The 16,050-nt window shown below is 45.8% G+C and overlaps 1 protein-coding gene across 5 annotated transcripts in view; it reads left to right on the top strand.

Moving 5' to 3' along the window:
- DNMBP (dynamin binding protein) overlaps nt 1–13,323 on the top strand; it is a 103,156-nt gene extending 89,833 nt beyond the window's left edge. For all 5 annotated transcript variants that reach the window (XM_032432348.1, XM_032432349.1, XM_032432350.1 and 2 more), the window contains 6 exons: nt 2,662–2,790; nt 4,052–4,384; nt 5,294–5,473; nt 7,050–7,248; nt 9,321–9,868; nt 11,668–13,323. In XM_032432348.1, the coding sequence (XP_032288239.1) occupies nt 2,662–2,790; nt 4,052–4,384; nt 5,294–5,473; nt 7,050–7,248; nt 9,321–9,868; nt 11,668–11,853 (1,575 nt within the window). In that variant the 3' untranslated portion in view covers nt 11,854–13,323. The remainder of the gene's footprint in view (nt 1–2,661; nt 2,791–4,051; nt 4,385–5,293; nt 5,474–7,049; nt 7,249–9,320; nt 9,869–11,667) is intronic.
- Nucleotides 13,324–16,050: the final 2,727 nt, after the last annotated feature.

Genomic DNA, 16,050 nt, shown 5'->3' with positions numbered 1-16,050 from the left:
AAAAAAAAAATTTTTTTAAATTAAGGAAAATGGTACAAATTCAAAAGGTACCAAAGGAATAAGTAAAAAGTGAAAATAATTCTTCCTCCAACCCGTCTCCTAGGCACCTTCTAGAGACACAGTCTGCATTTATCAGATTGTTCTCTCATCAGAGATAATCGTGTGTGTATGTGTGTATGTGGGGGGGAGAGAGAGAGAGAGATACACACTGTTGAGCATCTTGGGTTTTGCACATAATAGTATTTTGGAAGTCATTCTATACCTCTGCACACAGAACTTTCTTTTTTTTTTTTTAAACAATTGCACCAGTATGTAATGATATGGATGTGCCATAATATACTTAACTTGTCCCCTATTGATGGACATTTATTTGTTGTTGGCAAATGATTAGATATATTGGCACAAGGAATATCCTTGTAGATACATCATTTTCTGATCTATGAGAGTATATCTGAAGACCAGAGTAATGGATTTGCTGAGCCAAATCATACAGCATGTAGACACTGTACCAGGGAAGACTCCCTATCAGTAGTGAATGAAATGATTTCCCCATCCCTTACTAACACACAGTGTTACCAAAATCAAAATGTCTCCTCTTTGCAAGATAGGTTAAAAATGCTATTTGCACGTAGTTTAAATTTGCATTCCTTATGAATGAAGTTGAGGATATTTTCCTATCTTTAAGTCATTATATTCCTTTTTCTGTTGATTTGTCTATATTTTGAGGCGCTTATTTATTGATTTGACGATCTTTTTCTTACTGACCTGTAGTCCCTCTGTATAGTTGGAGAAAATAGAATAGCCCTTTGTGTATGGTAATGGTTTACAACTATTTCTCCCTCAGTTTGTTGACTTTTGAGTTTGCTTAAATGTTTTCCCCGTGTAGAAAATTTTTAGGTTTGCATGGTCTGAACTTTTTTATGGCTTCTTAGGTCTATGTTATACTTAAAAAGGTCTTTCCTCTTCCAAGGTAATAAGTATCTCCCAGGTTTCAGTATTTTTATTATTTCATTTTTTAAAGTTGAAGTCATTGATCTAGCTGGAATTTAGTGTATAAGGTTGAGGTAGGGATCCAGTGTGATTTTTTTTTTTTTCACCTGCTTTTCCAATTGTCATCATTTATTAAATAATCCCCATGATTTGAAATGCCCCCTACATTTCCCACATGCCCCTAAATAGCAAAACTCTCTCCCTTCATGTTTTAAGTATATAACTAGGTAAAAATTAGGGTTTATAAAACTTTTTAAGAGCACATTGGCTTAAAGTGAGAGATTTGGCAAAAACAATGTTGATACAACTCCCAAGTGTATTCCCTGGTCTAGGACATTCCCTTACAATTAATTCCTCTACTTTCGATACCCTCCTATTGGGTGTTTTCTTCCCATGTTTTCTAAATGTGTAGCAAGCATATACCTGACTCCCCAGCTCTTAAAGGCCTATCGCCACAGTAGTGCGTGGGCCATAATGGAACACGGACAGCCATTTGATGGGCAGGTCAGTTTGGTTCTGACAGCTAACCAGAAATGAAGGGAGAAGATGTTGAACAGTTTCATCACTGACATAAAGTGAAAAGCCCTGCCATATAAAACTAGCTGGATCCACTGAGAGAGAGCGAGCTGTCAAGAACATAAGCTGAGGGACATTGACTATACTTTGGTATCTACATTGACGTGTGCACTACTATTTTGAGACTTCACGACATTTTTTTTAAAAGAATATAAGAGGACATCACGTTTCACATTCATTCTCCCACTCAGGAGGAATTAGGAAGATGACACAATTTATCCTTCTGACAAAACACGATGTCTACACATACGGGCATAGGACTTAAAGACAAGAGATCTGCCAATGTCATAAAATAAAATGTCGTAAAATCAAACCAATGAATGAGGCACTGATGTTTTTTGCTTAGGGACTTCATTTGCCCTTGAAATATATGAATGGAGTTTTGGGTACCTTTAGATTTTATTTGGATTAATAGCGAAATAATGGGTATTCCCCTAACTTAAACTAAAGGTGAGAACCCAGCATTGTTTAAGTAGCCAGAGAAAACAGCCTGGGGTTTAAAACCTGTCAGGATCCGTCCAGAAGAGTTTACTATGCATTCACTTATTTATTCATTTAGTCAGCAAATGATAATTGAGTCAGCGAACAACACAGACAAAAATCCCTGCCCTCCTGGAGTTTACATGTTATTAGGGGGTTTGCGGGAGGGAAATAGAGACAGTGCGCAAACCTTAGTAAGTTATGTTGTCTGCAGTGACAAAGGACAGAGCAGTCAGGTGCGCCTGAGTGCAGGAAGGGGGTCGTGGCCAGCTGTCTTTGAGATGGTGACAGCATGAGCCGACACTTGTAGGAGAGGTGATCACTCATTATCATCATCCTGCAGGAATCATCTTGACTCAAATTAGGAACACAAAGAAATGCTAAAGAGCCGATAAAAACCCTCACCATTTTTTTTCTATAAGCCTAAGAGTCTTAGGCTTTTCTCTGTTCCTCATAAATCATAGTTTATGAGAATGTGCTTATTTCAAAGCTAAAATACTGCGCTAGAGAGAAAATTTTTAATTATGGACCCCTTTTGTCCCATTCTGCTATCCAGGATGAATGGTGACGGCTAGAAAGTTCTGTCTGACTGCATTTGTTTCTAACCGGCTCTAGGAATCGGCGTGTGTGAAGGTGGTGGCTGCCGTGAGCATGTGGGATGTGTGCATGGAGAAGGGACACAGAGACTTGGAGCAGTTCGAGAAGGTGCATCGCTACATCAGTGACCAGCTCTTCACACATTTCGTAAGTGACTCTTTCTTCCACCCTCTTTTCATAGGGTGGCCTTCTTCCTGGGGTTCTCGGACATCGAGGTTGTGGAAAAGTTAATTCCACAGAAGACATGCCATGTGCGTCAGGAATACCAGTCATCCTCTAGCTCTATCCATATCGGGGTTTTATATTCAGAACAATGGCTTTTAATTGGTTAAAAGGACAGGTTGGGCCTCTGTTATTCAAAGAGATTTTTTATAGCCTGTGATCAGTCTAGTTTGAAGAGACAGAGGAAAACTGGGAAATTTCATCTGGTATCACTGTTGACAACTCTGATGAAAGAAAACAACTATAGGAGTACTAACTTAGAAAGGAATATTTAGTAGTTTCGAAGTTAACCAATGGATCTTTGAGATGGCATGTGCTTCCTTATAAAGACAGTACTAAAGGTCAAATTGTTCTGGCAATTCTAAACATAGATGTGGAATTGTTTGATGGTGAGGAGAAAGAGATGAATGGGGTTTGAAGGTTTCTTGGAAATTTTTGGATGGCTTGAGGCTGAAGAAAGCATTTATGCACACTTGGGGAACTTACAGGTGTTCTAACAACAGCATCTTACTAAAAGTAATGTACCAAGTACCTATTTATGTTCTTTATGTGGCAATATCCTGCCCCTCGATGTCTGTCCTTCTAAACAAAGAGAAAAATCTTTTGAAAAGTAGAAACAGGTGTTAACAAGTAGTTATGATTAGAAAAGGTATTATGGGTGTACGAAAGCTTCTCTACCTCAGACCTATGTAACAACTACATCTTCAGTTAAATTCAAGCCATGTAGACCTGTGCACATAAGAGGTGATACTGGACAAACTGTCCCATTATCAACTATGGAGCTCAGGTGGGCCCAGCATATTTTGCAGACTCTTTGGCACGTGCATATGATTGGTGAAGGTTTTAAATTGAGAAGTTTTGTAAGATGTGTGAGTCCATCTGGTGTTGGATAAGTAGAACACCGTTGGATCTGCATGGGTTTAGCTTGTGCGCTGGGAGCAAAGCAGGTGGTACAGGGTATCACAAATCAGCCTGAAGGGTATTTCAGAGAAGGACAAATACATGTGGTGACGGGTGCGGGTGTTCACTGGACTTACCGTGGTGATGGTTCTGCAACATATACAAATACTGAATCATGATGTTGTATGTACACCTGAACCTGATGTTATGTCTGTTATTTCTCAATTAAAAACCATAAATATGGGATACGGGACAACTGAGCCACGTGATTTTCTTGTCCCCACAGAAGGAGAGGACAGAGCGGCTTGTCATCTCTCCCCTCAATCAGCTGCTGAGCATGTTCACAGGGCCCCACAAGCTGGTGCAGAAACGCTTCGATAAGCTTCTGGACTTCTACAACTGCACGGAACGGGCAGAGAAGCTAAAGGACAAGAAAACTCTGGAGGAGCTGCAGTCGGCCCGGAACAACTACGAGGCCCTGAACGCGCAGCTGCTGGACGAGCTGCCCAAGTTCCAGCAGTTCGCCCAGGGGCTCTTCACCAACTGCGTACACGGCTACGCCGAGGCCCACTGCGACTTCGTGCGCCGCGCGCTGGAGCAGCTGAAGCCGCTGCTGTCGGTGCGTGTGCGGCGCCGGCGGGCCGGCCGTCCCTCCGTCCGGCCGTCCCTCCGTCCCTCCTTCCGGCCGTCCCTCTGTTCGTCCATCCCTCCATCTGCCCCTCTGCCCGTCTCTCCGCCCGTCTGTCCCTCCGTCCATCCCTCCGGCTGACCCTCCGTCTGTCCATCCCTCCGTCTGTCCCTCCGTCCATCCATCCCTCCGGCCAACCCTCTGTCTTCCCCTCCGCCCGTCCGTCCCTCCCTCCGACCCTCCGTCTGTCAGTCCGTCTGTCCATCGTCCCTCTGCCCGACCCTCCGTCTGTCCCTCTGCCCGTCCATCCCTCCATCTGTCCCTCCGCCCCTCCCTCTGCCCGTCCATCCCTCCGTCTGTCCCTCTGCCCGTCCATCCCTCCATCTGTCCCTCCGCCCCTCCCTCTGCCCGTCCATCCCTCCATCTGTCCCTGTGCGCGTCCATCCCTCCATCTGTCCCTCTGCCCGTCCATCCCTCCATCTGTCCCTGTGCGCGTCCATCCCTCCATCTGTCCCTCTGCCCGTCCATCCCTCCATCTGTCCCTCCGCCCCTCCCTCCGGCCGACCCCCTTCGCCCCCCGTCCCCGCCCCCGCGGAGGAGTCTCTGAGGCTCTCCTGGTGTCTTTCTGGGAACGCGCATTTGGGTTGCTTGAGAAATTCTTCGCACTAGAGGTTAAATGGGTCCTTGGTCAAGCCCCTCCGAATTCTCCGTCCCTTGCCGGTGCTGTGGCTTCTAAGCCCAGCCCCACCCCCTCCCCCGCCCCCGCCCCCGCCGGGTGGCCTGCCTGCGGCCGTGCCCAGTAACCCGCCCAGTACCGGGGAGCTGGGTGACAGGGAGCTGAGCCCGAGCCTTGCGTCATCTCTCTCCTCTCTCTCTCTCTGCCCTGCCCGCCGACTCCAGTCACTTAAAGTCGCCGGCAGAGAGGGGAACCTTACCACCGTCTTCCATGAGGAGCACAGCAGGGTCCTGCAGCAGCTCCAGGTTTTCACCTTCTTCCCAGAGTCGCTTCCGGCTGCCAGGAAGCCATTTGAGAGGAAGACCACGGACCGTCCGGCGGCCCGGAAGCCGCTGCTGGGGCTGGTGAGTGGGGGGCCGCACGGGGGGCTTGGGGGAGAGTGGGGACTGTGGGGGGCTCAGGCCCGGCCCGGAGGGGGACTTGCCCCGGGTCCCGGGCAGGCCGCTTAGCCTCGTGCCGTCTCCAGGACCCGGCATCGTGCTTACATCGTCGAGGTCTTACCAGGTTCAAACGAGTTCATATGCGTGAAGCACTTGGAAATTACCTGGCACGTGGTGAGCACTGTACAGATAAGCTGTCATCGCTACCAGCGATGCTCCCAGCTCTGTCCACAGATGAGCAGCTTCACGGGAGTTTAAATATCTTATAATAATGCCGAATAAAGGTCATGGAGTTCCCTCATCTGTCCCGGGCTCCTTCTCTCAGTATTCCTGCGCATCTCGGCTGCTAAGGCTAGGGACTGCAGTAGCTTTTTCACACTCGATATGCACCTCAAAATACCTTCTGAAAAGCCTTCTCAGATTTTAGTCTGTACAGTGAATGGAGTTCCTGAAGGATTCATATTAATACTTTGACCAGTTAATTAAGGAAACTGATTTAAGGGTATGTCAATTTTGCCAGGCTTCCCCGTGTTTGATCATGTATTGGAAAAGGTAATTATCTGGGGTGCCAGGGTGGTTCAGTCTGCTGGGCATCTGCCTTTGGCTTGGGTTATGAACCCGGGATCCTAGATCAGACCCCGAGTCGGGCTCCCCGCTCAGTGGGAATCTGCTTTTCCCTCTCCCTCTATCTGCCGCTCCCCCTGCTTGTGTGCTCTCACTCACTCGCTCTCTGTCAAATAAATAAAATCTTTAAAAAAAAAAAAAAAAGGGAGAAAGAAAAGGTAATTATCTGATACATGGCCAAACTGTTCATGGCTGACTGCTTTCTTACCTGGAGTTACATTCTTTTAGAACTCAATTTTTCCGTATTTTGAAAAGTAGAGGCCATAATCGAAAAGGTTATTGATCTCTGTTTACAACATTTTGCTCCATATAATCTCATAGACATTAATTTATATTAGCTTGAAAGGGAGAATCAAATTTATTATTACTTTTATTTTTTGTAATTTTTATGAATAGTAATTGTTTTTATAGATGGGGAAGTCAAGATAAAGAAAGTCTCAGTTTTTTCAATTCATATAGCAAAATAGAAGATCTTGTAATATTACTTAGATATTTTGACTCTTTTGGTGGTACTTTTTTTGGAAGATTTTATTTTTAAGTAATCTCTACACCCAATGTGGGGCTTGAACTTACAACCCCGAGATCAGGAGTCGCGCGCTTTACCAACTGGGCCAGCCAGGTGCCCCACGTGGCACTTGAATCACATTTTTGGTCACAAGATAAACAGATGTGAAACTAAGTGTGTGTTAAATTTTCTTAATAGCTACCAAGGCACTAAAACATGAACTAAGATCATGATTTTTACCCAGCCACATGGACTGACTCAGGCACAAAAACATCCAACGGCAGTAGCGAGTGGCTGGCTGTCATTGCCCCCATTTCTGAGACTCAGACTGTGAGTTGGGATTATATATGGCCGCTGGGCTGGTGGCCAGGGAGGGCTTTTGTTGATTGCATCTCTTGTGTTGCCTTTCAGCCAAGTTACATGCTACAGTCGGAAGAACTCCGGGCCTCCCTTCTGGCAAGGTATCCCCCTGAAAAACTCTTCCAAGCAGAACGGAACTTCAATGCAGCTCAAGACTTAGATGTCTCACTTCTGGAAGGTGACCTGGTGGGCGTAATCAAAAAAAAGGACCCCATGGGCAGTCAGAACCGCTGGCTGATTGACAATGGAGGTAGGAATGCTACACCTCAGATTACTCTAACTCTGAATGAGGAAAAAGTTATTTCTCGCTGTACCTGAATCCTGTCTAGGCCAAAAAAAAGAGTCTTTGATTAAAGGGGAAAAATAACCTTACAAGTTCTATCCATCTTGGGAGAGTGTAGTGCCCAAGTCATTACCAAAACAAAACCTGTCTTTGGTTTTGGTTTTATTTGTACAAATTCCAGAGAGGGCTCCATTTCTTACCTTGCAGGATCTTGCCATGCTTTACAGCTCTTCCAGGCCGTGCTTACTGGGGCCTGAGTCCTCTCAACCTGTTCTAAGAGAACCCCAAAATAAGCTGCCCTCTTCCAAGCTCTGTAAATGGGTTTTGAGAGTGTGTGAATTTAAAACCTGTAAGAAAGGATTTTTTGTTTGCGTTTTGAGTTTTTTGTTCCATAATGGTTTTACCTCATGACTGGGAATGACTTTAAAAATAGCTTATAGCTTTTTCTAGTGGGGGGGGTTTGGGGGGGTTGTTGGGTACAGAATTTAAAGAAAAGTAACAAGAATAATAATCCATGTAATTTCTCCACGATTCCAAAAATCCAGAAAGCTCTGAAAAACAAAGGGCTTTTTTTCCAGAACTCATTTGCCAGAACCTTCCCTGATTTGAACTTATTTAGTAGCAAAATCCAAGCAAAGTGTTATGAGGCTGTTTATAATTGTTACTCCTCTCTTTTGATGTGAATAGTCATACATTATGGAAACATTAATGGGTTTAATTTTGAGGCAGTGACCCAGACCCTGCTGGGGATATCATGCCAAAAACCGTATACGTACTTGATTACTTTTCCCGAATTCAGGAAGTCTGAATTCCAAAACCCATCTGGCCCTCAGCATTTTAAATAAGCATTTTAAATAAGGACTGTGGGCCTATACAATAAACATCTCTGTTCACACTACTGGAATGGAAAATTGTGCCATTCTCAGTTTGAAAGTATTTTGTGACTCCCATCACCCCCATCCCTTCCCGCTTACCCAAAAGAATGGAGATTGGCAGTGGGGAAGGAAAGCAAGGATGGAGGGTGATGGGCAGGGGAAGCCGCTGATGGGTTCACAGAACGACTCCTAGTAACGATCCAGGCTCTTCAAGAAGCTGTTCTACCCTTGGGGCTTTTATCTACACCATCCTGGTGAGTGGTGGCAGGAAGCCCACAATATTAGGATCAGCTGTTAGACCCTCTACTCCTCACCATCTGCCCAGGGCCCCCCCCCCCCCCCATTCAGCAGATGTAACAGAAGTGTTTTTAGGAACAGAAAACACATTGAAGATGAAGACGGAGATGGCCCTTGCTCGCATGAAGGTTACCTGCTCTGGGTCCCTGCCTTCACAGATACTTCTTTCTTAATAGTATAAAAAAATGTTCCCGTGGATCAAGGATTTCAGTCTTTTATGTTTAAAAGTTTGAGCTGAGGGCCCTCTCTGTCATCATCTTAGGCAATTTATTAAAGTGATCGTGTGCTGTGCGTGTGTTGTGTACATACTAACCCCTACAAACCGCTTCCTACCTTAGACTGTTCTCACGATATGCCCACCACGTTCCCAGACCAGAAGCAGAGATTCAAGTGCTCTGGATGGCAAAAGGGCCAGCGGCCATCTCTGAGGGGCTCGGTCACTATGAGGATGGTTTTTAAAGTCCCTTTTTCCATCCTCAGTGTATCTGAACACATCCTTAGTTAAGTCTCTCCTAGCCTTTGTTTCCATGATGCAGATATCCTGTTAAATTTTCTTCACATGCTCATTCTCAAACCCAGGGCCATTTTATTACTGTCCCCTTGAATCTCCGCAGGGGCTCGCGTCCCTCACGCGGTAGGCGGTCCGTTAGGCCAGGCAGATAGGCACTGCCAGGTAGCCACAGAGATGCGTCTGCACCCACCCACGGTGTCCCCTGGGATTGAGGGGCTCATCTTTTTTGTCCCTAGGCATCTTGTTTTGTGTCTCTCACTACTGACCTAGCTTTTCAACCATAGTTTTTTCTCTGTTGACTCCGCCCGCCACCCCTTCCATTAAAAGCCCTTCGTGTTGATTTTTCCGCCCCGTAGTCAGCACAGGCTTTGTGTACAGCTCCTTCCTGAAGCCCTACAATGCCCGCCGCAGCCAGTCTGACGCCTTCCTTGGCAGCCACTCCTCCACCGAGTCGGAGCCCGGCGGCTCCTCTCCCGGGTTCCCACGGCAGAACTGCAGCAGCACCTTGACCTTCAATCCCAGCAGCATGGCTGTGTCCTTCACCTCAGGGTCTTGTCAGAAACAGCCTCAAGATGCCGCTTCATTGAAGGAACCGGACCAAGAAACTGCCAGTGCATCCTTAAACTTGGGTTGTTCGGAGAGCAGTCCTTCCAGATGCCCCACAGACCCAGACTCCAGCTCCCAGCCCAGGTCATGGGATTTTCCGGAGGCAGCCAGAGACATTCACCAGCCCGCCCCTGCCCTCAGGAGCTCCAGAAACTCGAGGCATCCAGAAACGGTTGGTCACTCCCTACCAGGGCGAAATGGACAGGGAAAAGACCTCATGAAAGGGTGCACAAGAACAACCCAGTGTCTGGAAGACAAAAATGAAGAACCAGAAAGCAGGGAGGCAGAAGGCAACCAGGTAAGTGCTCCCTGGTCGCGAGTGTTGGGTGGTAGGTGTAGGAGTGGGGGAGTCCGAGGCACGAGTCCAGTCCCAGGGCCTGGGTGATGATCTGGGCTGAGCTCACAGACAAGTCTTAGAAAGCCCACATGGAAACTCGCTGTAAGAGTGAGCACCTCCAGGGCACCTGGGTGGCTCGGTCATTAAGCGTCTGCCTTCCACTCAGGTCGTGATCCCAGGGTCCTGGGATCGAGCCCTGCATCCGGCTCCCTTTTCAGCGGGAAGCCTGCTTCTCCCTCTCCCGCTCCCCCTGCTTGTGTTCCCACTCTCGCAATCTCTCTCTCTCTCTGTCAAATAAATAAATAAAATCTTAAAAAAAAAAAAAAAAGAGTGAGCACCTCCACACCTTCTGGGCACTTTCTTTGGCTGACACCTTGCAGGCTATTTCTGGGCCCTTCTGCAGTGTCACTGGGCATTTACAAGGTGTTATATTGAAAACCTTTTCCACTCTGCCAGCTCATAATTCCTCATTGTATAAAGTCTGCCATTTATCCCATCTATTTAGTTATTTATTTATTTATTTATTTTTATTTTTATTTTTTTTATTTTATATTTTTTCCCCCTGGACTTTAGAAATAACATTCTGACTCTGTTTCAGTTTTTCTTTTCTTTTTATAATGGCCTATTTTTGTCTTATGAATTTGAATATAGCTTTTGTATCTTGAACATATTAAACCTACCTATTTTAAAGTCACTTTCACATTCACGGCTGAGGAACCCTTGGTTTACCCACTTGTTCCCTTTGCTCCCTCTTGCAGCAGGGAGTTTCCATGGGTGTCTTATACCGTCTGTCTGTGAGCTCATCTCCAGCAGGGTTGCCTTTGAGAGACTCAGATGTGTCCTAGGTTGTGCAGGTATTTGCCTCTGCCAAGCTCGGGATTCCAAAAGACCAGTTTTCACACGAGCTTCTCAGCTCAGTCTCTCTGTGCCACATTCCTCAGAGCTACAGATGAGTATAGGGCATGCCTGTTCCTCTGGTGATTCTGTTACTACCCGCTGCCCAGGACAGACATCCAAGTTCTGCTCCCATCAGTGGACACTTTTTCTAGACATGTGGAAGGAGAAGATGGCCCTTTTTTCAATTCTGATTTTGTTTAAAAAGCTCACTTCTAGCTTCATTGACTCCTCCAAGTCCTAAGAGTTTGTTTTCATCCTTGTGCCCCCATGGGCCTCATGGCTTCCCCTCCCAATCACTGAACATGACCCGTCTGCCATATTGACTGAAGGTTCCTTCTTCCACTTTTTAAGGCAACTCTGAAAAGAGTAAAAGGATATGAATTTTGGTTTTCTTTGAATCTGCCCTGTTCATTATGGTAGCCACCAACCCTATGTAGCTATTTAAATTTAAGTTAGTTAAAATTAAATAAAATTTGGGGCGCCTGGGTGGCTCAGTTGTTAAGTGTCTGCCTTCGGCTCAGGTCATGGTCCCAGGGTCCTGGGATCGAGCCCCACATCAGGCTCCCTGCTCAGCGGGAAGCCTGCTTCTCCCTCTCCTACTCCCCCTGCTTGTGTTCCCTCTCTCGCTGTGTCTCTGTCAAAAAATAAATAAAATCTTAAAAAAAAAAATTAAATAAAATTTAAAGTTAAGTGCCTCATTCTTACTGGCCATACTTCAAGTGCTTGATAGCCACATGTGGCTAGAGGCTGCCATATTGGGTAGCGCAGGTATAGAACATTCCTATCACCATAGGAAGTTCTCCTGGACAGTATTGCTCCAAGCAGTTTCCCGTTTCCCAACTCACTTTCTCTCCCTCTCACAGGTCTATTTTGCTGTCTATACCTTCAAGGCACGGAACCCAAATGAGCTGAGTGTGTTAGCCAATCAGAGACTCAAGATCCTGGAGTTTAAAGATGTTACGGGAAATACAGAGTGGTGGTTAGCCGAAGTTAATGGGAAGAAGGGCTATGTTCCATCCAATTATATCCGCAAAACTGAATATACCTGAGCCTATTCCCTCTCCCGTTTAACCTTGCTGCCTTCACTTCCTTCTGCTGAAGGGTTCTGGTGGCCCTGCAAGAGGGCACCTGCTCCTGGGACACCGGCCCCGTCTGCATTGTTTAACCAACCACGGCACGGCGCAGGGCACAGGATGAGTCTTGTTTCCTGCCATTGGGTTGTCAACTTTGATGCTCACTAGACTTTCTAGAATTTTAAATGGACCCTGGGGCTTATGAATGATTCTGTGACCATGAGAAGAAAGGCAAGTCGTGGGTCAGCCTTTGGAAATGAGAAATTTCCAGTGGGAAGACCAGTATCGGATATATGCTGGAAGCTGTGCTCCAGCATGAGAAGATGTTGGCGTGGGTTGTACCATACTGAGTTTGGGGCAGTCCCATGCTCCACGAACGAATGACCAGAAACTGACTTGGATGAAGAGAATTCTCTGGGAGCCCTTTTAGACTGCGCCTCTGCACGTGGCAAGAAGTTTGTTGAGATTGTACCAAATCTGGTGTTTCAACGCTTCAGTGTTTAGCACGCATTCACACATACACACCCACCCCTAATTTCTAAAAGTCCCTAAAACACTATCATCTGTAATCTTATTTATTTCAAATACTGCATTTCCAGATCAGCTAGGCAAAATTCAGTTGCGTTCTCTTTTTAAAAAGTGTTTAGGGTCTTTACTTCCCTTCAGTCTTTCTATGAATGGGTCTCTTCCCTTTGAGGTTTACAACCTTCTACCCCTTTCTAACAGTCACCTCTGCTTTATCGAGTCCGTGTGTGATGTCTTCTGGCCCTTCACCTGCAACCCAATAACTGATAGCTTTTCCTAGGAGAAGAAGATCAGAGCTCCAGCCACCCCATGGAAAGAGCTCGCCCTACAGTAAGCTGAAACCAATCTGGCCTGGTGGAAGATGGGATGCCTTTCTCCTTCATCCACATTACTGTCCACAGATGCAGAAAGCATAATGCTCGTGTATTGTATGAATGAGAAGCAGTCCCAGAGGTAGCTTATCCAAGACTTGGAAATCAGCATTTTCTGTTTCACCACTAACCTCCATGCTTCAGAGACCGTAGTCTAAGCCAAACAGATCCTAAAGTGCCTGATTGTCCCTCCCTCTCGCCTCAGGAAGATCTTTGCTAATCCTTACACAAAGAATCTCCCCCTGAAAATTCTATTTAAGCAGGGCTCTTATTCTTAAGGTCTTCCCCAGATATGAAGTCTACCTTGGAATAGAAAACTATGAATTTTGTCTTAAGAAAGGGAATTAAGAACACCTTACAGCCCCTGCTCCTTCAAGTGCACCTTTGGTCTTAAAATCCTGATGAACGGGGAGACACCTGTGGGACCCCTTAGCCCTGTGTGTCTGCGGGTTGGTCAAAAGGCAGCAACGCGAGTCTCCTGTGAACAGTGTTTATATTTAGAGATGTTTATATTTAAGTAGTTATTTTATAAATAAAGGCATTTCTAAGGGCCACGAGTATGTTTTCTTGATTTCCGTCCACGTGTTTAGCTTGAACCTTATCGGATTTCTGAGGGTACCTTTTGGACAATTCAAAAACGATGGTAAGAAAATAGGGGAGGCTAACTGAAGAAATTCAAGTCAAAAATTCATTTTGTTAAATATAATTTCAACAGAATGACTGTCCCCTCAAAAGATGCCTATGCTGCAGGTGGTTGCCTGTGTATCTTCAGCTGTTTTATACTCTAAAAATCCTAGCACAACGGAAGAACCGAAGCCTCTAAACTGGAGTCCCTACAAGGTAAGTACTTTGCTGGTACCACAGAGGTGGAAACTGATGCCCTAGAGGTGAAGTAACAAGGCCCGGAGTGGCTGCTGGGTGGGGGTGAGATCGGGAGGGGGAGAAGTAGCAGGAGCCGTTGTGGGTGGGTGGGTGGGGGGACTGTGAAGTAACTGCCTGATACTGTGAAGGAGGAGAAAACATGACGGAATAGGTGGACTCTGAGGAAAAGAAATTTATCGATCTGCCAGGCCAACTCTTACTTTATGGACGAGGACAATGGGATCTAGTGACATTGTGACTTCCCCGAGCCACACATCAAGTTTTTGATGGATCCTGAATTGAAACTTGGGTCTCGGGTTTTCTGGCTGAGTCTTTCCACCTTGTTCTGGAGCCAGACTGTCTGGCTTCAGACAGTTAAGAGCTTTGTGACTTGGGCAACTTACCCAACCTATTCTTCAGCTTCCTCATCTAGAGGAGATAGTCATACTACCAGCACCATGGGTTGTTGTATGGATTGAATGAGTTAGTACGTGGAGAGTGCTAGAACACTGCCTGATGCAGAGTAATAAATTGGAGAGACTTGAGGTCCAAGTCAAGGAATTTAGATTTGATGAGTCTGGTAATAAGAAACTCTGGTAGGTTCTTAAATGGATTGCCTGTTTTAGGAAAGCTAAATGTTAACAGGATGATTCAGAGGAAGGACAGATCAAAGGCAGGAAAATCTAATTAGTCGGAAAAAAGTTAACTGCTTTGGGCATCAGATTGCTTGAGAGTGGAAAAAAGCATCCTATAAAGACTATGAAATTGAAGAAATGGGATCACTGGTAAAAGGGAGGTCACTGGGGTGGGAGCAGGTTTATGTTTTAAACACTAGATGTCTGCTTGTCTTGCACCTGCAAGTGTGGCCTTCAGCCCAGTGGCAAAACTATAACCTGGGAGCTGCTGGAAATGCAGGCCCCTCCCAGGCGTCCCAGGGCTCAAGATCCTGATATGATTTGTGTGTACATCAAAGTTTGAGAACCATCTGTCAAGGCAATTTTTTTTTTTTTAAAAGATTTTATTTACTTGCTTGAGAGAGAGAGACAGGGAGAAGGAGAAGCAGACTCCCTGCTAAGCATGGAGCCGGATGTGGGACTCGATCCCAGGACCCTGAGATCATGACCCGAGCTGAAGAGGTGAACGTAGACGCTTAACTGAGCCACCCAGGCGCCCCCAAGGCAGTTTTTTAAATGGAACTTTCTACTGTCAGAAAAGAATTACAAAACCCATGGAAGGAAAGGGTATCAGATGTTTCAGACACAACAGAAGGAAATGTTATTGAAGAAAATTTCTAAATCCGACTTGTCTGCTTGCTTCATCTCGTGAATTTTCTCCCTTTCCTGCCTGGAAGTAGCTGTTCAGTTGTGCTTTTATCCAAGAGTCCTAGGAGAACGGAGCAGTGGTGGGGATAGCCATCTATAAAGTCTAGATTTCTGGCTTTCATCTCAAGATTATTGTGAGAACCAAATAAGATGACACATGTAAATTTTTGTGCAGTGTGAACTCTAGGAGTACATGGTTCTAATAAGGATTGAATTTTGTGTCACCCTGTTTTAATTAGTTGCAAAGCTAGGACTCTGCTCATGTGGGTTTTGTTTCAGGATCAGGAATACAAACCGGCCCTAGAAGAACACAGTTGTTTCACGTGGAGAACCTTAGCCCAGAGGACCAAGAAACGTCAAGATGTATACACATCATTCTAAATCCTCTCTCTAGTTGCCACAGCTGGTACAACTGGGGATTTTAAGCTCTTCTGCCTATTAAGACATTGTATTGATGGAGTTTTTACTGTTACACGTTTGTTGGGTACAGCAGAGCTCTTGCTTTATCTCACCCAGCGCACTGGAATCTTCTTGCAGTTGTTACTGAAGATGATTACTAGTATTTTGCCTGTGTCAAGAAGGGAGTGTTCAACAACAAACTGGGGGCCTTGCAAGTTACCTAGGGCTATCTATTCCTTCGTACCCCTCCGAGGTGACCCTCAAAGAGAAAGGAGCCAATTTAGTGTCTTCCCAGAGGTAAGTTCTGGTAGTGTGGTGGGAGGGAGCGAATGTTCTGGTTAGGGCAATGGCGGGCTGTTCATTCAGGAAACGTTGATTGGGAGCAGGGAGACGCATGGGAATGCTCTGCAGACTTAGACCATGCTATAAGGCACGGCCTGTGTAGCGCCATGCCTAGCTGTCCCTGAGACACCAAGGTTCGGCTCCAAACCTTTCCCCTGGCAGCCACTCCTCAGGTCTAGGATCGGGGATGCTGAGAGGGACTGCTGATCCATCTACAGCCTCCTCTTGTCATTGGAATTACCATGTCTCACTTTAACAAGGGACCTTCCTACAACCTCTCAGCGGAGATCGAGAAAAGATAACCTCCCGAAAATGATGAAGCTGAGTAAGACCTTTGCAGTTTGCTAGAAGGG

The sequence above is a fragment of the Phoca vitulina genome, unplaced genomic scaffold, assembly GCF_004348235.1.
Source record: "Phoca vitulina isolate PV1807 unplaced genomic scaffold, GSC_HSeal_1.0 scaffold48, whole genome shotgun sequence".
Classification (NCBI taxonomy): Eukaryota; Metazoa; Chordata; class Mammalia; order Carnivora; family Phocidae; genus Phoca; species Phoca vitulina.
The sequence above is the reverse complement of the archived record's forward strand: the minus strand, read 5'-3'. Positions and strand labels throughout refer to the sequence as shown.